The sequence below is a fragment of the Hylobates moloch genome, unplaced genomic scaffold (assembly GCF_009828535.3).
Source record: "Hylobates moloch isolate HMO894 unplaced genomic scaffold, HMol_V3 SCAFFOLD_1, whole genome shotgun sequence".
NCBI lineage: Eukaryota > Metazoa > Chordata > Mammalia > Primates > Hylobatidae > Hylobates > Hylobates moloch.
The window spans coordinates 228,360,432-228,385,304 of record NW_026652276.1 but is presented as its reverse complement, the minus strand read 5'-3'; the positions used below and the strand labels follow the sequence as shown (position 1 = coordinate 228,385,304).

General features: G+C 38.6%; 1 protein-coding gene across 1 annotated transcript in view; it reads right to left on the bottom strand.

Moving 5' to 3' along the window:
* CNTNAP2 (contactin associated protein 2) overlaps nucleotides 1-24,873 on the bottom strand; it is a 1,422,658-nt gene that overhangs the window by 849,433 nt on the left and 548,352 nt on the right. Inside the window, exon 10 of the mRNA XM_058444445.1 lies at nucleotides 4,238-4,357. Coding sequence (XP_058300428.1) covers nucleotides 4,238-4,357 — 120 coding nt within the window. The remainder of the gene's footprint in view (nucleotides 1-4,237; nucleotides 4,358-24,873) is intronic.

The following is a 24,873-nucleotide window of genomic DNA, read 5'->3' as shown; positions in this document are numbered from 1 at the left end:
CTTTCCTTTATAAATTACTCAATCTCAGGGAAGTTCTTCATAGCAGTGTGAGAACGGACTCAGGGAAGTTCTTTACGGCAGTGTGAGAATGGACTAATTCCTCATCCCTCCCTCCCTGTCTTCTCCCCTTCCCCCTCCCCCTCCCCCTTCCTTTGCCCTCCCTCTCCCTCTCCCTCTACCCCTCCTCCTCCTCTTCCTCCTCCTCCTTCTTCTTCTTGGCAGGGTTTCTGGCACTCAGGCTGGAATTCAGTAGTGTGATCATGGCTTATTGCAGCCTTGACCTCCCAGGCTTAAGTGGTCCTCCCATCTCAGCCTCCTAAGTAGCTGGGACCACAGGTTTGCACCACCATGCCCAGCTAGTTTTTGTTTTTGCTTTTTTTTTTGGTAGAGATAGGGTCTCACCATGTTGCCAAGGCTGGTCTTGAACTCCTGGGCTCAAGTGATCCACCTGCCTTGGCCTCCCAAAGTGCTGGGATTACAGGCGTGAGTCATCGTGTCCCGCCTACTGAGTTTCTAAGAGCTCATTCCTGAGATGCTGTTTCTCTGTTACATCAACCCCCAAATGATATTATCAATTCTCATATATTAATATGCTAATAATTGGCACATTTATATCTCTAACCCAATCAGGCTTTTGGGGCTTACCCAACTGCAAAATGTGCATCTCAGTTTAGATGGCACATGGCACTTCACATTTAATTAGGTCAAAAGTAAGTTCTTGAGCTTCCTTTAAAACTGTTTTACCCTTAATTGTCCACTTCTCCTAAATGGCACTATAATTCATCCAGTTACTCAGTCCATATGTTGAGAAGTTAGTATTGATTACTGTCTCTCTTTAAACATTCTCATCCAAACTTTTACCAATCCTGTCAATTCTACCTTCAAAACCGATCTAAAAATGTATCAATTTCTCATCACTTTCAACCATCACTACCCTAGTTCAAGGGAGCATCATCTCTTCATTGGACTTTTGCAATAATAGGGTCAGAGCTGGTCCCAATGTTTTCATGCTGTCTCTTATAGAAGCCCAAGTGGTAGATGTATGAATGCAATCAAGATCTTATTCTCCTGCTTAAAATCTTTCCATAGATGACCACCCACTGCAACAGAAAAATAATAATAAAAAAAAAGCGCAAACTTTTTTCTGCCCTACACTCCTTATGGCTGGTCTGCTCTGGCCTGCCCCCACCCACCTTTCCCCTGCTTTATTTTGAGTCATTCTCTTGGGCTCGCTATGTTCCAGCCACTGGGATTTCAGTCCTTTGAATGAGCCAATCTCTCTTGTGCCCTGGGGATTGATTTATAGGGCTCATTTCTCTTCTTCACCTTTTTGAGTGCTTGCCTCCTTTTCTACTTCAGGTTTAGGGGAGCATTTATAATTTTTCATGACACAGAGTTACATGTCAAGACTTTGGAGACTACTTCATGCTGTTACTCCCTCCTCTTCTTTAACATGTATCTCTTGGAAATGGAATAGCCCAAGCCAAGCTTTGTGGCATCATACTTTCTTAATGATGTTAAATCCACATTCTTTCCAGGAAAAGGAAGGGTTGGTCAGTGGCAAATAACTGAAAGGTGCCTGCTGGCCTGTAAGGCAAGATTCTTCAAGGGTCCTTGAACACAGTGATGTTGGTAACTATCTTGAATGAATAGAAGAAAAATATTCTAATTGCAAAAAGTTGTACTCTGCCCCTTAGAGCTCAGATGTCATCTGAAGTGGTGAGTTAAATTGCAGCCATGCTGTTTAAGGGAGATAAGACATATGTTTCTGAGCAAAGGGTTCAATGCACAGGAGAAGCTCTCCTGAGAGTAGACTAGTCCTGTGTGTTGTGTGTGTCCTTGATATGAGAATTGTGTATATTATAGTTTTGTTTTCTTTTTCTAATTTTCCTTTGAGATGAATTTAAGAAAATAACTAAAATAAATTCTTAATTGTCCAGTCCAAGCCACGATGCCCCGATTTCCCTTGAGGTTAAGAATAGACTTTAATTGTATTACATATTTTCATATATTAGGAGAAACCAGAATCGAGATTCTTACAAATTAAGTCAAGTTATCATAGGTTAATATTTTAGTGCTAATAAGATAAAAATGAAGGTATACAAAAAAGAATTCGAGTGCATTGACAAGTCCAGTTGTCAGTGAACTCTTAGATTAATCTCTCTGGTAAGTGTGTTCTTTCTCTGAGACATGCCTAAAGTTCTTTTTCAAAATAGAAAAAAAACATTAAACTGGGAGCTGGCATCTTCCAAATTTCTAGAGGATATTTAGAAATGTAGGGGGATGCTAGCTCCCATTTTATTTTTTTATTTCTATTTTGAAAAAAAAATGAAACAGATCTCATTCTCTTAGACTGGAGTGCAGTAACATGATCACGACTCACTGCAGCCTCGAACCTCTGGGGCTCAAGGGATCCTTCCACCTGAGCCTCCCAAGTAGCCGAGACTTTTTCTAAATAGAGATGTGGTCTCACTATGTTGCCCAGGCTGGTCAGCTTCCATTTTATTGTCTTCTCCACATGTCTTCCATACTACACTGATGCCCTCATCATTTTCCCTTTCATTCCGTACCATGTCTGGCTTCCTGATACCGGTGAGAGTTCCCCGCTGGTGTCTGCTTGCCTAGAGTACCATTCATTGTTTTCAGTTCTAGTTGCATGATCTGATTTCTGCTTCAGACATAATGAATCAGAGTCTGCAGGGGTGGAGCCAAGAAGTTTGTATAGAAAACAAAACCAAAAACAAAATAAAACTCTATAAGTGGTTCTGAACTATAGCCAGAAGATCCATGGGCTGCAAACAATTCAATTTGAATCTTGCCTGAATAATATGGACAAGTTTTATTTATTTATTGATTGATTTATTGAGATGGAGTCTTGCTCTGTTGCCAGGCTGGAGTGCAGTGGCATGATCTCGGCTCACTACAACCTCCACCTCCAGGGATCAAGCGATTCTCCTGCCTTAGCCTCCCGAGTAGCTGGGACTACATGTGTGTGCCACCAAGCCCAGCTAATTTTTGGATTTTTAGTAGAAACAGGGTTTCATCATGTTGGCCAGAATGGTCTCGATCTCTGGACCTCGTGATCCGCCCACCTCGGCCTCCCAAGATGCTGAGATTAGAGGCATGAACCACCACACCTGGCCTAATATGGACAAGTTATTTAACTACCAAACCCTTTAAATTTTTTCATCCAATAACTTTTATTGAAGGTTTACCATGTGTTGGACAATAAGCTAAGAACCATATGCAGATTATCTTACTGTATTCATACAATAATGCTATGAGGTGGGTATTCTCATTAATTCATTTACAGATAAAGATTCTGAGGCTTACTGAATTTAGTAAAGTTACTAAAGTGCCCAATATTTTACACATGTGGTGATTAATGAAGCCAAGATGTAAACTCAAGTGTCTGTCTAGAGGATTTGTCATGATACTTGACAGACGGTAAACAGTCACACTCAGTAATTACCATCAGTAGCATCTTATTGTCATTACCCTTATCATCTTATGCCCAGGAGTTCACATCAAATGCTGGTCTTTCGCTGGAGCCAGTAAATAATGCATACCTCATACCTTCCTCTGGATTTTTGAAGCGTAAGATGTTGCCAAGTGTCTGGTGGAAAATCTGTTCTTATCTTAGAGATCTGTACATTTTACACATTGTTGTGGAAGTTAACAAGAACCCATAGTCTCATTTCACATGGAAGTGGAGAAAAACTAGGTCCTCTTCCCGAGAAGAAAAGCCCAAATATATTTTACAAAAGCTTCAGGTAATTTTTGCTATTATCAGAATGGGATTTCAGAACTTAGAAAGATTTCTTCTATCATTATGGAGAATCAAGGAAGGTCTGGCATGATCTAAAAGCTTCCTCTAGCATGCACAGTGAGAATATTGGAGCAGTGATGCTGCATTTCCCTAGTCTAGGTTACTAGTTCTTTCTTTGGGCTGAACTTTGCAACTTTACTTTCTGTTTTTTCCCCCCTACGTGCTGATTTAAAAAAAAAATGATGCTTTATTGTTCACATCAAACATAAACTTTTTGAAAAGCAAGTGTCAAAATGTTTTATTGCTCTAATAATACATTTCATCATCTCATCTAACAAATCCAGCAATATGTTGCTGATTAGATGTTGTGATAAAAACATAGCACCAAAGAAATAAACCATTGGTGGAACTACTTATTCATGACATATAGAAAAGCATCTTCATAAAACGTAAATATGACACAGTTACCTGTCATGTTGCAGTAAACTTTCAGAGGCCCCAGAGGTCCGCTGCCATCAGGATCTATCCAGTAATAATTTGATGTCTGGCCTAGGTGTTTATAGGCTTCACAGGAAGGCTCGTAGATAGCTAGAACAAACAAAATATCCTACATAAGCACAGCACAGAACGAATGGCTCCCCAGAAGAATGTCCCAGTGGCATATTGCAATGCTAGCAAACCACTAGTTAGGAGCAGTTCTTCCTGGAAAGAGCATTCTTTGTCTCTAAATTTAAATTCATGATTTGTTTCTTTCTCTATAAGCATTCCTGACCTGCCAAAGACAGCAAGCTCCTGGTATGACTTTATGTTGGGGAAAAAGACTAAAACAATCAATCATTAAACAAATGTAATGTTTATTTTACTGGGGCTCATGAACATTGAAAACAATACTTAATTTATACTTATTTATAGATATTATCCCCTTACTATAATAAACTTTATTTTCATAAATATTGGCTGCTTTGTTGGTTATCAACTAAGAGGCTGGAAAAAATTACCCTCCACTCTCTCTGCCTCTCTCTTGTGCACACACACACAGACACTCACATGCACACTTATTTTTTGCATAGTTTGTACAAGTTGTCCATAAACAGTATGTAATTTTGAATCTTTATCTCAAAAAAAGGAAAGAGATTTCCTTGATTCATTTTATTTGTTCCAGGTGCTTTAATTACATCAAATCTAGTTTGTGTAGAAAGCTGACATTCATGTAATTAAATTATGTTCTTATTCATTATTTCCCTTTTTATTACAGTGCTCATGACAAATTTTCTTTTTCTCACTGAGACTGCACCTGTTTTCAGAAGTACAAAACAGACATTTACATATCTCCTTTCTAGTTAGAACATCTAAAATGCTACTGACAAAACTTTTTTTAAACAGCTCTGCCCAGGAATTAATGAAGAATGTGAAAGTTCTCTTCACAAAACTAAGATATGTTTTCGGTAAAAATATGTCTACCTAATACAAAAGCAGGGAAGTCTTTGGGTAAGTTGCACTCGAATTACACTACTAGGGGTTGTTGTGTGTTAGATTTCAAAATAGTACAAAATAAATTACCAAACATTGTAAAGCTTATATTGTACTAATTAAAAATAATTGCATGGTCCTAGAATTGGAGAGCTTTCACTGAGGAGGGGCTCAAGGTCACTGCCACCTCTCTGGATTTCCAGCCTGGCTGTGCACAAACCTCAGTAGTTACTCTAACAGGAATAATTAGGTTCTGGAAAAACTTGCTTCTCCAGTCAAATTCACTAGAGCCTGGTTGGAATCAGAAAGTCAGTTTCATGGGTGGTCTGATTCTGGGACCTTTTTTAACCTTTTTTAACCCTCCTCTACCAAGTTCTCTGTGCCTCCTTTGGCTTTCTATGCCTTCCTCTTTCCAAGGATGTTAGACCTTCAACTCTATGTCATTTCAACAACAGCATACTAGATTCAAGCTTTCTAAAATTCTTTGATCTACCCATTTCTTCTTCCATGCCTCCCTCCCTCATTTCGTCCTTTTGCACATAGTTATTGAGGAGCTACGGTGCATTGAGCAGTGCGCTAGGCATTGCAGATACAGCTGTGAACAACACGGATAGAAGACCTTCGGAACAGTGTTTGTTCACTAATTATTTTGGTATGGCTCATTTGTGAACTGCTCTTAGAAAAGGATGGGGCTAGAAAGCTAAGCAAAGCTCAGACATCTTTGGTCCCAGTGTAATTATTAATATGCCCACTTTCGATGTCCCAAGGGTCTCATTCAGATGATAAACTACATGGCTGCTGTAATTCAGAATGTCATATCAAGTAAAACAGTACAATAAAAAGCAGAGGAAAAGTATTTTTAAACTTTTAGCAGGAAGATGCCATAAGTCAATATAGGTTTTATATCAACTGATACAGAATGAAAACTCTGTGTAGCAGCAACGCAATAGGTTTTAGGGAAGTAATTCAAAAGGTAAAAAGAACATTTAGGCTGTTTCAACTATAGGCTGCCAGTTGAAAGATTACCAGTACTTAAACTAAAGCAATATGACAAAGAATAGAGTAAATATAACTGGTTCAAATTTTCTTTCTTTTTTTGAGACGCAGTTTCTTGTCACCCAGGCTGGAATGCAATGGTGCGATCTCGGCTCACCACAACCTCTGCCTCCCAGATTCAAGCGATTCTCCTGCCTCAGCCTCCCAGGTAGTTGTGATTACAGGCATCTGCCACCGTGCCCGGCTAATTTAGTATTTTTAGTGGAGACGGGGTTTCTCCATGTTGGTCAGGCGGGTCTCGAATTCCCGACCTCAGGTGATCCGCGCCTCGGCCTCCCAAAGTGCTGGGATTACAGGCGTGAGCCCCTGTGCCCAGCCTTAAGTGATTTTTTTTTTTTTTTTTAAGATCTGCAAGACATACAAACCAACTAGATGTAGGTGGTTAGGAATAAAGAGGAGTTAAGAGTAACCTAAACTCACAATCTTTGAAAATAAAACTGTTTTATTAATTTTTTATACCTCTCTCCAGATTATTAAAATTGGTATGTATAGCTCAAGAGAAACCAGGACGTCAGGTTCAAATTCTAGTTTTCCTCTTAGTCCCTCTGGCCAATCTGCCATTGAAACCATTCCCCTTCTTTTCCATTATAATATTTAGTAATAAATCATTGTCTTTTTCTTCTGCCAAAACTCCTTATCATTGTCCTCCTGGTATCCTGTTTATGACAGTCACCTTATTAATTGGTTGTTCTACCCAAATATCTCCTCACTTCTCACTAAAGTGTGCTTTGTAACCAATGTTCGTCTAGTTATGAAACATCACTTTTATGTTAAATAATCTGTAATGTTTCCTCAATATCTATAAATGATATCACAGATCTTCATCTATGTGTACAAGAGCTTGCGTTTTCCTAACAGGTCTTTCTCGGCTTCGGCTTCTTGCCAACGTGAATGTTGTGCTCTGGTCAGGCAAATTCCCCACAGGAGCTTGCTTACTTCACACTCACCCTTTCTGGTGTGGCCTTTATCTACAATATACCACCAGCCACTTTCTCAATCTACAAAAGTTCTCAGTCAGAGTTAACAATTAGGCCGGGCACGGTGGCTCACGCCTGTAATCCCAACACTTTGGGAGACTTAGGTGGGAGGAATGCCTGAAGCCAGGAGTTTGAGACCAGCCTGGGCAACATTGTGAGACCCCATCTCCACAGACATTTTAAAAAAATATTAGGCCGGGCATGGTGGCTCACGCCTGTAATCCCAGAACTTTGGGAGGCCAACGTGGGCTGAAGGTCAAGAGATTGAGAGCATCCTGGCCAACATGGTGAAACCTGGTCTCTTCTAAAAATACAAAAATTAGTTGGGCATGGTGGCACACGCCTGCAGTCCCAGCTACTTGGGAGGCTGAGGCAGGAGAATCACTTGAACCCAGGAGGCGAAGGATGCAGTGAGACAAGATCGTGCCACTGCACTCCAGCCTGGGTGACAGAGTAAGACTCCATTTCAAAGAAAGAAAGGAAGGAAGGAAGGAAGAAAGGAAGGGAAATGAAAGGACAGGAAAGGAAAGGAAAGGAAGGATCTCTTTTTCTTCAAAGTGTACAATTATTGTGCTTGCTTTTCACCTACAATAGGCCTAAGCTGCTTTGCCTCATCAACACATATGGAAAACCAAACACTTCAGTCCAAAGTTCTACATGTGTGAAACACCTGGAGAGCTTGTTAAAATAGAAATTCCTGGATTTCACCCCAAAGACTTGGACTCAGTAGAGAATTTGCAGTTATAACAAGCTCCCAAATGATGCTGGCACTACCATTCTCAGACTGCATTTGGAGAAGCACAGATTTCATCCTGAAAAAAGGTAAATTCAAGGTAGACTAATTTTTATTTATATTTAAATATCCATCAAAAGTAGGTTACTGAAACATGATACAGTAAAATTGTACATATGATAAGGTTAGAATGCCACCTGACTTCACTGGAAATATGATAAAATGGAATGGGATGCAAAACCATAATGTCAAAAGAAATATATAAATAGAAAAATGTTTATAAATACATCAAAATAGTAAGAGGTGTTATTTTTCAGCAGTAATATTGTGGGCGATTTAAAACTGTTCATAGATTTTTAAATTTCCTATATCACTTTATAATGTGCATATGTTATGTTATTTTGTCTTTAAACTACATTTAAAAATAAGTATCTAGAATTTTGACACTGGAGTAAAATGACAAGGATAGCTGTGATAGAGCAAAATCACATTAGTTTTATCATCTGAATAAAGAATTAAGAAATTTTAGTTCGTATCTCCTTTCTGTCATTTACCGCCTGGATACCCTCCCTAACGTGGTTTTTTCAACTGTAAAATTGAGGTATTAAGTTGGTGCAAAAGTAATTGCAGCTTTGCCATGAAAAGTCATGGCAAAAACTGCAAATACTTTCGTAGCAACCTAATAGTAATACCTTCTTCACCAAGTTATTGTGAAGATTAAATAAAATCAGATACTTCAAAAACCAGAAGTTATTGAGTATATTTAATTTTTTATGCAGAGAATGAGCTAATGACAGTATTTACCCTGCATGCCTCAGTCTGTCAGCTCTGCACCCGGTGGAATCCTAGCTGGGTTGCACAATTTTTGCACATTAAGCCCTAGGAGATGACAGAACACAAGAGCTAAGTCAGCAGCCACTGAAGAAACAGAAGGGTCTGAGCCATCTTTGATAATTGAGTTTTGCCAGTAGCCTGCTGAAGGACAGAAAGGTAATTGGGTTGATGGCAAAATAAATAGACTCATCAAGTCTATTGATTTATTGGTAAAGTAATTTTTCTCTGTTGCAACTGCAAGTCCCAAGTAAAATTTCTCATACTATATATTCATAAGTAAATATCAGCTATTCAGAAATATTACTACTGAACATACCAGATTGAATTTCAAGCATGCAAAAATTTAGACAGTGACAAGTCCTAAATATCTTTTTTTTTTCTTTTGAGATGGAGTCTGGCTCTGTTGCCCAGGCTGGAGTGCAGTGGTGCAATCTCGGCTCATTGCAACCTCTGCCTCCCGGGTTCAAGCGATTCTCCTGCCTCAGCTTCCCAAGTAGCTGGGATTATAGGCACCTGCCAGCATGTCTGGCTAATTTTTGTATTTTCAGTAGAGATGGGGTTTCACCATGTTGGCCAAGCTGGTCTCAAACTCCTGACCCCCACCTGCCTCAGCCTCCCAAAGTGCTGGGATTACAGGTGTGAGCCACTGCACCCAGCCACTAAATATCTTATTCATTTTCATTAAACAATAAATGTTGTCTGTGTATTACTTATCACGGAAAATGATGAAGTAGTATTGTATCAGTTTCCTCTTGCTGCTGTAACAAATGACAGACACTTAGTGACTTAAAACAACACCAATTTATCTTACAGTTCTGGAGATGATATTGTTAACAGTAATGATATAGTTCTGGTCAGAAGTTTGAAATGGGGTTCACTGGGCTAAATTCAAAGTGTTGGTAGCACTGTGTGTCTCCTGAAAATTCTAGGGGGGAAATCTATATTTTTTCCTTTTCCAGGTTATAGAGGCCACACACATTCCTGGGCTCATCGTCCCAGTCCCCCAGCTTCAAAGCTAGGAATTAGGTGAAATTTTCCTCCTGCTGCATCACTGCAACTCTCTGCTTTCATAGTCTCTGTCTCTGACAGTTTTAAGGAGCCCTGTCATTACACAAAGCCACCCAGATAATCCGGGATAATCTCCTCAAATCAAGGCTCTTAACAAGTACAAAGTGTCTTTGCGATATAAAGTTACATATTCACCAGTTCCATGAATTAGGACATGAACCTCTGGTGGGGAGCATTATTTTTATCACAACTATATAAAAACTATATAATATAATATGATTTTATATAAATAGTGTATGGAAATAATATCACAACTATATAAAAATGATGGCTCTATTTAAAGAATAACTTTTATTAAGCAACTAATGTGCTTCCAGTGTTGTGGATGAACACAAGGTATATTAAGCAGAATAATAAAGAAAGATGGAAGAATGAAGTCAAATTTTCATACTGACTTTAAAGGCCCACATAGCCTTGAAGGTTATGTCTACCAGTAGAACATGAAACACCATGGCCCAAGCAGAGGATGTGAGAGAGGAATTCTGTTAAAGCCTCTGCTCTTTGCTTACATGCAGACGTGGCCGCAGGCCTATACAGGATTGCCAAAACGCTGGCAGAGAGAGAAAAGCAAAAGGTTTAAGAGTAAAGACAAGTAACAGGCATGAATTGCTGGGAAATAAAGCATCGATCAAAGAATGGACAGGGTAGGGGGAGAAACATGAAGGAGGCCCTATTCCCTAGGAGAAGAACTAGAGTTCCATGATGCTGATGAGCTGAGGAAGGCTCTCTCCATCCCTGTCTACTCCTGGTGCTTTGAGAGAAACAATTAAACTTGAAATATACATCCTTCCTGTTGTGACCTTGAAAAGCATGAGGATCACTAGAAGTGGCCGGGTATTAACCCATGTGAGAAACTCACTCATAAGTCAAAGCTGAACACATACATAAAGGTTATCTTTGGAACATCATAAGCAGTCTTCCTGATTGTACAGAAGAGGGAAAACTATTCACTTTTAATGATTTGATATGAAACTGGGAAAAAGCATGAAATAATTTTAAATCTAATTTTGATAAGAAATGCTGTAATATAACATTTTGTGTATCAATCAATCGCTTATGAATGCCCTCACCTTTCTGCTCTTTTATATTGGAGGCGATTACATGCTTACTATATAGTTGTACATACTTGCTGCAGGGACCAGTTTATAAGATGCTGGTTTTCTGGGAATTTCTACCCTTGAATGAATAAAGAAGCCTTTTCATGTAAAGCGTAGGCATAGCAGCAATATAGTTTATATGGGGCTTATCTGGGTTGGTATTACTCAGTATAGGATGGTCTCTGGGGGCCCTCCTTATTCTGCTCCCTTTTTAACCATGAAACCACCTTCTGATCATAATCTGTCTTTCAAAAATAAGTTTCTATATTGGAAAGAGGTATTTCTCATTAGAAACGATGAAACTGACTTTTTTTTAATCTCAACAGACTCTAGTGAATTCACTAGAATTCACTTTGGTTGGAGGAATGTGTTTGCCCAGAACCTAATTATCCCTGTTAAGGTAACCACTGAGGTTTGTGCACAGCCAAGTTGGAAATCCAGAGAGGCGGCAATGACCTTGAGACCCTCCTCAGTGAAAGCTCTCTAATTCTAGGACCATGCAATTATTTTTAATTAGTACAATATAAGCTTCACAATACCTAAGTCCTCATTAACACTTGAATATTAACCTCATATGTTCTCTGTCTGTTTGGATTTTTTTTTTTTAGAGCTTGAATGAATGCCCTGAGTGAACTACATTATTTCCCTTAGGAACCATTGTCTCATTATCAGCACACAGCAAATGAAGATGGTAGAGAGAATGTGGATTTTAAAACAGATATTCTGTGTGCTAATATTGTGTCATGCTCTTTCCCTGCATATAATTTCTGTATGAGATGTTATTCATTATAGCTCCCTAATGGGTTTATTTACCTGTCCAAGTCTCAAGGGGAGGGAGCAAATTAGGATTTTTTAAAAAAAGACAAAGTTTCAATTTCTCATTGAAATTACAACGGCTTGTAGTTCTTTTACTTGATAAGTCCTTCAAAAAGTTTCTGAAAGCCAGAGTATATCTACATTTATTATTTCATTTCTACTCTCTCCCTTCCCCATACCCAGCCCATTTTTTCTTTTGTTTGATCCTTCCCAAATCCCTCTATAATCTACATTGGCTCCAAGGCACTGTTTCAAAGAAAAAAAAAATCTATACTATTGCAATGCCAGTCACAAAACCAGGACTCTTTGTCTCTGTATCACTGTGACTGCCATATTTCCTGTTGACTTCAATATCCATTCTTGGTATTCTTTGACCAGTACTCCACAGAATATCAAATTTTCCTGTATTTCATGACTAAACCTAAACAACTCTACTTGTATTTTATTCAGGGTTACGATTAGGTTATAGAAAACTCTAAGAAGGAGAGAAAGCCTACAAAATCCAACAGGCATGCTACAAACTCACGCTTCCTCAATTTAATGGGTCTGCACGAAGAGGCTTAGCATCCAGTTCATCTGGCTCAGATCCTATAGAGGTTGCTTATGTTGCTTCATCTCCTTAGTCTCCATTCTCGTCTCCAACCATCTCCCTCTCATTTTCTTTTCTTCCTTTTTCTTTTTCTTTTTGAGATGGAGTTTTGCTCGACGCCTAGTCTGGAGTGCAATGACGCGATCTCAGCTCACTGAAACCTCCGCCTCCCAGGTTCAAGCGATTCTCCTGCCTCAGTAGCTGGGATTACAGGCACGTGTCACCATACCTGGCTAATTTTTGTATTTTTAGTACAGACAGGGTTTCACCATGTTGGCCAGGCTGGTCTCTTACTCCTGACCTTGGCCCTCCCAAAGTGCTGGGATTACAGGCGTAAGCCACCACACTCAGCCCCTTTCTTATTGCTAATTATTTTATGAACACCTACTAATGTGGTAGTAGTATCTAACACTATGCCCTGCCCTAGGAACAAAAAAGTAAAAAAATCATAAATCCTAGCTCTGGGGAATTTGCTATGTAATATATGGGGCTGGCATGTTAACTAAGATAATACTATATATAATTTGTTAAATGTTATAAAAGAGTATCAAACAAAGTACTCGGAGACTTTAGAAAAATAAATTGGAGAAGTTGATTTAGGACAGTTTGGAAAGACTTTATTTGTGAAGTGGTTTTATGCTGAGTCTTACAGGATGAATAGGAGGTTGCAAGGAAGACAAGAGAAGGCCTTTCCTTACAGTTCCTCCCCAGAACCATGTGATTCCATGCTTGTCCTGAGATCATTTAATGGTTTTCTCCATTTACCTCCTCTCTTTTTCCCATTGGCTACATCTTCTCTATTCATCTGCAGTGGTCTCCTCGATCTTAGATTCAAGGGCAGGTAGACACGTGCTACATGCTAGTCCTGTTTCCCTGCCCAGTCTAGAGGAACTCCTGCTTCTTCACCACTTATGCCTTAGCCCCTCAAGTCAGAGTGTTATCACTGCTGTCTCACCTTCAAGACTGTCATTGATACCTACTCTGGGCTTTCACTACGTTCTCATTCTCTAGGACTTTAGTAGACATTGTCATTGTTGGCTGGCTCCTCATGGAAACATTCTTCTCTTCATTTCTGTGCCCTTACGCTTGTGTTTCTTTTGCCTCTTGACTGTCCTATCCTGTGTCTTGCACTGTCATTTTTCTTCTGCTGGCCTGGAGAGAGAGCTATTCTCCAAGGGCTCTGTCACTGCCATCTGCTCAAAGCAATTGTTTGATAGTTTACTTGTCTAAGATTGCCCACCCAGAAAAAGGCAGAGCCAGGATTTGAACACAGGAATTCTGACTACAGGGTCCTTACACTTGTTTAAACATTGTGCTGAATTGTTTCTACTGATATCATGGAGGAAGAAGGCATATTTCATTCTCATTGTTGAAGGACAGTGTGGAGAAAAGTGAGGGATGTGATTCGCTAAGGAAATGACTCTTGGAAGTGTAGATTTTTCTTATTTATATCTGTGTGTGTGTGTGTGTGTGTGTGTGATGAGGAAAGAAAAATGGAGTAAAGAAATTCAAATTCTCCATTTGTTTTTAGCTAAACAAATCACAGTTAAATGAAAAATCAGATTTTTAAATTAAAAAGTGTTAATTCTAAATGCAAACTTCAGTCATTTTAAGTAAAGTCGTTCTATGATTCAAATAATAAAAAGATAGCTATGTTTGTGTACTAATTTACAGCTTTAAAATGTTTTACTGTAATTTATTGAATACAATGAATGAGGCAATAGGACTGATTTTTAATTGTTAAATAAAGCCTCTTAAATTTAATGAAAAAATAAACCATTAAAAAATGTGAACTTCGAAATTTGAAAATGAAACAGGCTGTTTCCCATAGCAGAAAGAATTGTGTTTAAACTCGCATATAACTCAAATAAAAAAACATAATACACCGCCCGAAACTGAAGGCCATAGAAGGACACAGCGGGAAGACTTTTAGATCAAGAGTCAGAACTCCTTTTTATACCTTGGTTCTGTAACTTATGGTCCATATGACTTAGATTATTTGCCACTTAAATTTTCTGAGTATAAATTTTCTCATAAAAATGAGGAATTTGATGGGATATATTCAAGTTTTACTTTGGCCAAGCACTCTAAGATCTTAATAGTTTATGGCGCATATTTCAAAAGGCCATAATAATCTAAATGTCTTTGCTAAGCCTTTATAATTTCTTGTCCATTATTTAAGTATCAGTGTAGTAATGAAGACATTATTGGTGATTTCAGAGCTCTTCTGTCAGAGTTAAAAGATTTAAATATAGATAATCCCGTTAGGAAATAGAGAACACCCATTGATGAATACAAGTTGAGAGTCTTTTTTCAAACTGAAACAGCAACAAGATATTAGCATCCTTGAGAGTCTACTGTCAAAAACCAAAGCAGCAACAAGATATTAGCATCTGATTTAGGTTTAGGATAAGGAACTTCCCAGACAGTGGCTTTCTCCAACTTCTTTTGAGATATGAGGATTATATAAATGTAGGCTTGTTTTATAATAGGACAGGTTTCAAAAATATCAGACTATTGCTATGATTGCTAAATGTGACTTACATTGCTTGAGATTCTGTTAAAGTCATCTCAGAATCAAATAATGAAATTGCTAGTCTTCAAAGTTAGCCCCTTCAGTAGAGATTAAGAAGTCAATAACTTCAGCATTCCTGACACAATCAAGGACCAGAGAAGTAATAATATTTTCAAATATTCCAGAATCTTAAAGTATCTGCCACAATCTAGGCACATAGAAACTGCTGCATTAAACTATTCGCACTGTAATGAAAGTTTTTGTGATCTTTATTCTGACTTTATTGACCCTATTTACAGCAGACAGCATGAGAAGAAAAACAATTTATTACCACCTGCTAGAATAGTTGTACCTGATAATGATATACCTAACAGGAGAAACCTATACTGTTTGTCTTCTAGTTTAAGAAAACAAGAAAGCCTACATATTTCTGGATAATGTTTACCTTCATGCACATAACAACCATGTCGTAATTTTTGCTACATCCCTACCTGATAGCACAGTGCCTGGTGTATGTAAGTTAGTCATTGAAAGCTCACTGAATATTTAAATTCTATGGGAATAGTATTTTTTATGGATACTATCTCCTTACCCAGTATTTTCAGATAAATTTATGATTTCTTACAGCACTGTGGTTTAAGTACACACACAAATGTATATACTATATCTATATGTACATATAGTACATATATTTTCACAGAACAATTTTTTTTCACTTCTGCCTTTACTTGTCAGCTTACCTGCTATTTAATATCTGTTGTGGTTATTTGGGGAACAAGATCGTTTCAGAAGGTGCTGGCCCAGCTCTACAGTTGCCTGGCATTGGCTTTCCTCAGTGGCCAGAGGCAAAGCAAATGGACTTGACATTGCTGCTGAGGGACTGCTCCTCTCCCCGCATCAGCCCCTTCCCTTTTTCTTCACTTCAGTTTGAGACTTTCTTCCACTCATGCTCAGTGTATTTAGTCTATTCTCATGCTGCTAATAAAGACATATGAGACTGGGTAATTTATAAAGGAAATAGTTTAATGGACTCCCAGTTCCACATAGCTGGGGAGGCCTCACAATCATGGTGGAAGATGAAGGAAGAGCAAAGGCACATCTTACATGGTGGCAGGCAAGAGAGATTGTGCAGGGGAACTCCTATTTATAAAACCATCAGATCTCGTGAGACTTATTCACTACCACAAGAACAGTATGGTGGAAACCACCCCATGATTCAATCATTTTCACCTGGCCCTGCCCTTGACCTATGGGGATTATTACAATTTAAGGTGAGATTTGGGTGGGGACACAGTCAAACCATATCACTCAGCTCTCTCAAAAAAGAGAACCTCACTGAAAAATAATTAACAAATCCCAAATATATTTTTCCACCAGGAATTTCAATCATGATCAAACTGAGTGATTTTTTCCAAGGCATTTATGTTGTTAAAAGTGGAAGTATAAAGTCATATTTGCTAATGATCTGTAGTACTCATTTCTCATTATATAGTGCAACCTCTAAATCCTTCTATGAAAATTGTGATATTCTCCCCTCAGGGAAAATTTCCATAAAAGAAAAATTTTTATCAAACAATTATTTGATCATTGACATTCTAATAAAAATAACGTATTGCTTTACATAGCATGTGCAACCAAATAATTCAAATATAATGCCTGTGTTATTTAAATAAATAGCTCTGATTCCAGGGTGTATGTGATAAGAAATGGGGGAAGAAAAGAAGACATGGTGTGGATAATTAGCTCCTCTATGTAGATTACATATTACTGTATCAGACACATCAAGCCCACTGCTTCAAATCCCTTGACTCACCCCTTATACCAGAACTGCTGTGGTGACTACTTTTTATAGACCTCAGCAGGATTTGCAATGGGTGATGGCCATGAGAAGCATTGGTCTTACCATATCTGTCAAGTATATGAGTTCCCCTTTACTTCAAACAATGGCTGTGACCTAGTCACTTAAAGCTCCTCAGGTTAGAAGTCCAGTTGTCTCTGTTTGCAGATGACATGATTTTATATTTAGAAAACCCCATCATCTCAGCCCCAAAACATCTTGAACTGATAAGCAACTTCAGCAAAGTCTCAGGATACAAAATCAATGTGCAAAAGTCACAAGAATTCCTTTACACCAACAATAGGTAAGCAGAGAGCCAAATCATGAATGAACTCCCACTCACGATTACTACAAAGATAATAAAAACCTAGGAATACAACTTACAAGGGACGTGAAGGAGCTCTTCAAGGAGAACTACAAACCATTGCTCAAGGAAATAAGACAGGACATCAACAAATGGAAAAACATTTCATCCTCATGGATAGGAAGAATCAGTATCATGAAAATGGCCATACTGCCCAAAGTAATTTATAGATTCAATACTATTCCCATCAAACTGCCATTGACATTTTTCACAGAATTATAAATAACTATTTAAAATTTCATATGGAATCAAAGAAGACCCCGTATAGCCAAGACAATCCTAAGCAAAAAGAACAAAGGTGGAGGCATCATGCTGTCTGACTTCAAACTATACTACAAGGCTACAGTAACCAAAACAGCATGTACTGGTACCAAAACAGACATATAGACCAATGGAACAGAACAGAGACCTCAGAAATAACACCACACATCTACAAGCATCTGCTCTTTGACAAATGTGACAAAAACAAGCAATGGGGAAAGGATCTCCTATTCAGTAAATGGTCCTGGGAAAATTGGCTAGCCATATGCAGAAAACTGAAACTGGACCCCTTCCTTAACACCTTACACAAAATTATCTCAAGATGGACTAAAGACTTAAATTTAAAACCCAAAATCATAAAACCCTAGAAGAAAACCTATGCAATACCATTCAGGACATAGGCATGGGCAAAGACTTCATGACAAAAATGTCAAAAGCAATTGCAACAAAAGCTGAAGTTGACAAATGGGATCTAATTAAACTGAAGAGCTTCAGCACAGCAAAAGAAACTATCATCAGAGTGAACAGGCAACCTACAGAATAGGAGAAAATTTTTGCAATCTACCCATCTGACAGAGGTCTAATATCCAGAATTTACAAGGAACTTAAACATATTTATAAGAAAAAAATCAAACAACCCCATCAAAAAGGGGGCAAATAATATGAACAGACACTTTACAAAAGAAGACATTTAGGCTCCCAACAAACATATGAAAAAAAGCTCAAATTCACTGATCATCAGAGAAATGCAAATCTAAACCACAATGAGACACCGTCTCACATCAGTCAGAATGGCGATTATTAAAAAGTCAGGAAACAATAGATGCTGGTGAGGCTGTGGAGAAATAGGAACGCTTTTACACTGTTGGTGGGAATGAAAATTAGTTCAACCATTGTGGAAGACAGTGTGGCAATTCCTCAAGGATCTAGAACCAGAAACAGCACTTGACTCAGCAATCCCATTACTGGGTATATACCCAAAGTATTATAAATCATTCCACTATAAAGACACATGCACACATGTTTACTGAAGCACTATTTACAATAGCAAAGACATAGAACCAACGAAAATGCCCATCAGTGATAGACTGGATAAAGAAAATGTGGCACTATACACCATGGAATACTACGCAGCCATAAAAAGGAATGAGATCATGTCCTTTTCAGGGACATAGATGAAGCTGGAAGCCATCATCCTTAGCAAACTAACACAGGAAAAGAAAACCCAACACCACATGTTCTCACTCGTAAGTGAGAGTTCAATATTGAGAACACATGGACATGGAGAGGGGAGCAACACACACCAGGGCCTGTTGGGGTGTGTGGGGTGAGGGGAGGGAACTTAGAGGATAGGTCAATAGGTACAGCAAACCATCATGGAACACATAGACCTATGTAACAAACCTGCATGTTCTGCACATGTATCCCATTGTTGTTGTTGTGTGTGTGTATTTTTAGAAGAAATAAAGACAAAACAAAAAAACAAAAACAAAGCTCCTCATGCCAGTGGACCATCAAGCAAAGAAAGGAGTTACTGTCCTGGCAGAGGTAGCTCATCTGAATGAGCTGAGGAGACAGCGCTGCTGCCCCCTGGCAGGCAGGGAGAAGTATGTCTGGAACCCAGGGGACTGAATGTAATACCTGTTGCTGCTTCTGTGCTCAGTGTTAATGGTGATTAAGCAACTGCAGCATTAGTGGCTGGTGAAGAGCAAGGTAACTAAGGACCTAGATCTCCAGGAGATGAAAGTCTGGGTCACTGCATCAGGCAAGCAACCAACTGAAATACTGGCTTAGGATGAGTTGAAGGAAAGGATAAATAATATCAATTATTGCCTTGGATTCAGCTGTAATATAGGGATTATCATTTATTCTGCCAGTCTTTTGTATTGAAACTTTGCAGAGATTGAACATGACTTTATGACAGATTAGACTTGAGAGAAGACATAAGCAAGTCTCAGTTCTGCAAGGGGTGGGCTGTATCAGACACTTCTTGTATACTAATTTATATCCTTTTGGCCCCACCTCTTACTGCAGCCACTGCTGTGGCAACCAATGTCTCCTAGGTTTTGATTAGCTAATCACAGATACAGCATCTGCCCTGTTCCTCTTGCTTCTTGCCCTGAGGGTTTCATTGATACTGCAGAGCAGGGTTAGTCTCAGAAATTTATGTGGCCTCATGCATGCATATGCCAAAGATCTGGTAAAGTCAATGCACTTGGAGTCACTGGAACAAAAGGGGATGAGAATCAGTTTCATCCATGTCTACTCCTGGGCAGAAAGATCTGCGATGTGTTTCAGAGGGTTCCTCAGGGAGCTGCCCTCCTGGGCCTGAAAACCTCACTCAACTGACCACAGTCAACTTGACAATGCACTGTTGAATCGGCTTTTCCCATTTCCCTGTACACTGGCTTCACCCAAGCTCCAAGGGGTCACACAAATCATATTGAGTATTTAACTGTAATAAAACATTTATCCTAGGCTAAGAAATTAGGATGCACAGATACACATCTACTTTTTTTAATCCTCCAAAGATGGTGTTAAAATAACTAAGGAAACAGTCTTAGTTGTGGGCTTGTCCCTTGATGTTCACCTTTCCAGAAGATTGCTCTACACTCACACTCATCTAGCATAGAGTAGGCACTTGATAAACAGCTTTTAATGAATCAATATATAAGTAATATAAATTGTTATTAAACAGTAAGTAACTTCACTCTATCTGAATAAAATTAATAGCTCCATTTTCTTTTTTTCCTGCTGATCTTTACCATACCAACATAATAATGTGTACATAAATATGCAACTGCACACATTGACAGAATTTTACAGTAATGTTCTTTAGTGAATCATCCCTCCTCTCATCTGTGCTCTTGTCTGGGCCCTCCCACCATGATTCTGGGTCTGATCATATGGCTTGTCTTGATTAAAGAGACATTAGCAAATGTGATTTTACTGGTCTGTTCTCACGATGTTAATAAAGATATACCTGAGACTGGGTAATTTACAAAAGAAGGAGGTTTAATTGACTCACTGTTCCACATGGCTGGGGAGGCTTCACAATCATGGCGGAAAGTGAAAGTCACATCTTACATGGCGGCAGGCAAGACAGAATGAGACCCCAGTGAAAGGGGAAACCCCTTAGAAAACCATCAGATCTTGGAGACTTATTTGCTACCATGAGAACAGTATGGGGGAAATCATCCCCCATGATTCAATTATTTCCCACTGGGTCCCTCTACAACACGTGGGAATTATAGGAGCCACAATTTAAGATGAGATTTGGGTGGGGACACAGTCAAACCATATCAGTGATGCAACCTTAGGTTTCAAAAGTTGCTTTTCAAACCTATGTGAAGAAACCTGGGCTGGCTTGCTGGCAGCACATGGCCCAGCTGAGGAACGGACTAACCATCAGACTTGTGTGGAAGGACATGGACATCACAGACTGCCTAGCCCCAGGCAAGCTGTCATTTGACTACAGCTACATGAATTACCCTATGGGAGACTAGCAAAGAATTATTCAGAAGAGCCTATCTCAGATTGAAAACCTATTAGAATCATGGGCAAATAAAATGATTGTTGTTTTAAGCCCTTAACTTTTATGGAGGCTTGTTAGATTGCAATAGATAACTAGCACAGACAACTCACATACAGACATGTGTTGGCTTAAATTTTTTTTTCTAAAGTGGTATCGTACTAGCCAAATTTACTCAATTATTGCCCACTGAAGGTTTTCACTTTGTGTCTAGTTTTTGCTATTATCAAAATGCTGAAAGTAAACATCACTAAAGTTCTGGTTTCAGTAGACAAATTTCTGAGTGAGGAGTTAGGGCTTGTATTGTTGAGCACAAAAGGCATCGTGCCCAGGGCCCACAAGATGTTAGGGATTCAGCGAATATTTCTACCTTAAAAATTTAAGAAAAAATAAATCCAATAATAATAAATTCAGTTTGAGTTATATTCCTCTTTACACCAACACAATCATAAAATATATTTTCTGTCTGTATTTGTATACATACGTATATATGTCTATGAGTACGTGTATCTGTGTGTGTGTGTATTATTAGTTCATTCTCACACTGCTAATCAAGACATACTTGAGACTGGGTAATTTATAAAGGAAAGAGGTTTAATGGACTCACAGTTCCACATGGCTAGGGAGGCTCACAATCATGGGGAAAGATAAAGGAAGAGCAAAGGGACATCTTACATGGTGGCAGGCAAGAGAGAATGAGAGCCAAGGGAAAGTGGAAATCCCTTATAAAACCATCAGATCTCGTGAGACTTATTCACTATCACGAGAACAGTATGGGGAACTGCCCCCATGATTCAATTATCTCCCACCAGGTCCCTCCCACAACACATGGGCATTATGGGAGCTATAATTCAAGATGAGATATGGGTGGGCACACAGCCAAATCTTATCTCATATATAATATTAATAGAGAAAGAAGATAAGATAGGCACAAGTTTCTAGGGCCCATGAAAGTCATGCTGTGGCCCTGGAAAGAGGATTTGCATTTTTTTAAAATTGGAATAGATATTTCAAGATTGCTTTCTGAAAGCCTATAACAATTTTCATTTTTGCCAGAAATAGATGAAAGTACCCTTTTAACTCATCCCCACCAACAGTAGTTATTATCACTTTTAATTTTTTGCCACTCTGATGGATGTGAAGTGATAGCTCATTGCTACTTAATTTGCATTTCTCTCACTACCAGGAGCCCAAATTTTTTTTTGGAAGGCTGGGGCCATTGAAATGTGCTCTTCTGTGGGCTTCTGAGTCATCGATCTTTGCATGATTTCTATTTCTAAGAGCAGTTTGTATGTGCCATAACTGTTGCAAACGTAATTTGTCAAATTATTATTTGGAGAACAACATTATACGTTGTACATTTACACACAAAATTTCAGATTTTTACAGATCTCTGATGGCTTTGGTAAGAGGTTACCTCAAAGCCTCATTTGTACATGTAGTCTTCTGTATTTTCTTCCAGTTTGGAAACACTTATATTTAAGGATTTAATCCCTCTAGAATAAATATTCCATGACATGAAGAATATTTATAAATTGTTTTGTTTAAAACAGGTAGCTTTGTGTTTAAAACTAATAATAATTGTTTGCTATCATAAACCTACAGAAAAGATATGGTGAATTGAACACAGAATGGGAAGACAAGAGGTTACTTAGCCTCTCTGAAATTAGTTTCCATTACAAAAAAAGGGAATTGAGTTAAATCATGAGTTTTCAAATGGAGTGTATGGGATCCTGAGGCTCGCCATGGGTCTTTGGAGATTTGCAGAAATGAGAGATGGATATTCCCCAAACAGTGAGGCTTAAGCTTCATATAAATCCTGTCAATTACTGGCTTATTATATGCATCAAGATGATGCCTATGGTTTTATTTGAGGGGGTAGAAATGTTTGGGAATAAAACATAAAAACTCTGAATTAGATAATCTTCACGTCCTTATTATATAGTTGTTCAGAATAAGAATGAGAATGCAAAACAGAGCAAAAAAAAAGGAAAGCAGAAAAAACCTTCCACATTAATCTTCATAATAGTATAAGGTAGGTATCATTGTTGGGAGCAGGCCCCTCAAAATCTGGCCATAAACTGGCCCAAAAACTGGCCATAAACGAAACCTCTGCAGCACTGTAACATATTCATAATGGCCCTAACACCCATGCTGGAAGGTTGTGGGTTTAACGGAATGAGGGCAAGGAACACCTGGCCCGCCCAGCGTGGAAAACCGCTTAAAGGCATTCTTAAGCCACAAACAATAGCATGAGCGATCTGTGCCTTAAGGACATGTTCCTGCTGCAGTTAACTAGTCCAACCTATTCCTTTAATTCGGCTCATCCCTTCGTTTCCCATGAGGGATACTTTTAGTTAATTTAATATCTATAGAAACAATGCTAATGATTGGTTTGCTGTTAGTAAATATGTGGGTAAATCCCTGTTCAGGGCTCTCAGCTCTGAAGGCTGTGAGACCCCTGATTTCCCACTTCACACCTCTGTATTTCTGTGTGTGTGTCTTTAATTCCTCTAGTGCCGCTGGGTTAGGGTCTCCCCGACCAAGCTGGTCTTGGCATATCATTATCCCCAAAGGAAAATCTAGGTTTTCTGGAGCTTGAATTTAATGCCATTTTGGAATTTCTCTTTAAGATTGAAATATTTAAATACAAATCATATGTAGGTCTGAACATGGGCAGTGGGAGTGCACTTGAAAATCATTCCTACACTAGATGCCTAGCAATATGTGACAATATAGAGAAATAACTTCAGAGCACATAAATATTGTTACTAAACACAAATTTATGGATCTCAACTTTCCCTCAGCATGATACCAAAACTGTTCAAGGTTTCTCCAAAGATCTTCACCATATGTTGGAAGAAAATCATACTGAAAGAGACAGAGCTCTCAGCTAGTCACAGCTAAGCTATCTTAACATTGTAAATTTAACATAAGCATATGACTATGTGAACATATATGCCCTACACAAATAAAAGGCCCTGAAGCTTAAGCCCCAATAGCTTCTCAGTTAACTTCCTCTGATTATTCCCAGCTTGCAAATAAAGATGCTAAGTCTCAGGGAGATTTAGTAATTTGCCAAAGTCACACAGCTACTTGGTAAATGAAGTCTTGGATTTCAACAGGTGCTCTGCCTGCCCGGGTGATGTCACTTCTGCTGTCCAGCACAAACTCTTAGTTTCTTATTTGCTTTTTTTTGGAGCTTTTTTTTTTTTTTTAACCATTGAACAATCCAAGTGTCTCCCTGAACAAATTCTTCATTTAAAAAGGAAGAAAGGAAAAGGATATCACTTTAAATGGTGAAGTGTGTGGTAGGTGAGGAGGCACTTACATGATAAGTGGAGAGTTTAGCTAATTAGATTATTACAGCATTGGACTGTAGCCATTGTGTCCGGCAACTCTAATTAGACATCAATGCTGTAATAAGGCTATTTTGAAAATTAAGATATAAGTGGAAAAACACTTGATAGTCATCTTCTCACCGTTAGCATTTCAAAGCACATATGGACCCGAACTACCTGAAATTCTGAAAAAGCTTCATAAGGAGATGATGTGCTACCGGCTCTCACTCATAGGCATGTCTGTTATCTGGGCCAAAACGGTACATCCTGCTTGTATTTTTTATTACCCAATCAGTTGCTGGATGATTTCACCTAAATCACTAATGATTAAGTGGAGCACTATATAAACTATCCAGCATGGCTCCATTTCTTTTCCCTTGGTGAACGCAGAAAGGCCAAACTCATTTTAATCATTAAACATAATATGAGAAGGTTAAAAATACTCTTTCAAATAGTTCTATGCATTCCATGATCAAATAGAAATATATTGAGTGTAACCAAAGTTTTGCATAATTCATGCCCTGCTCAACATTACCTTACTGGGTACGATTGAAAATTGGGATTCTTCTTTTTTTTTTTTTTTTTATTATTATTATACTTTAGGTTTTAGGGTA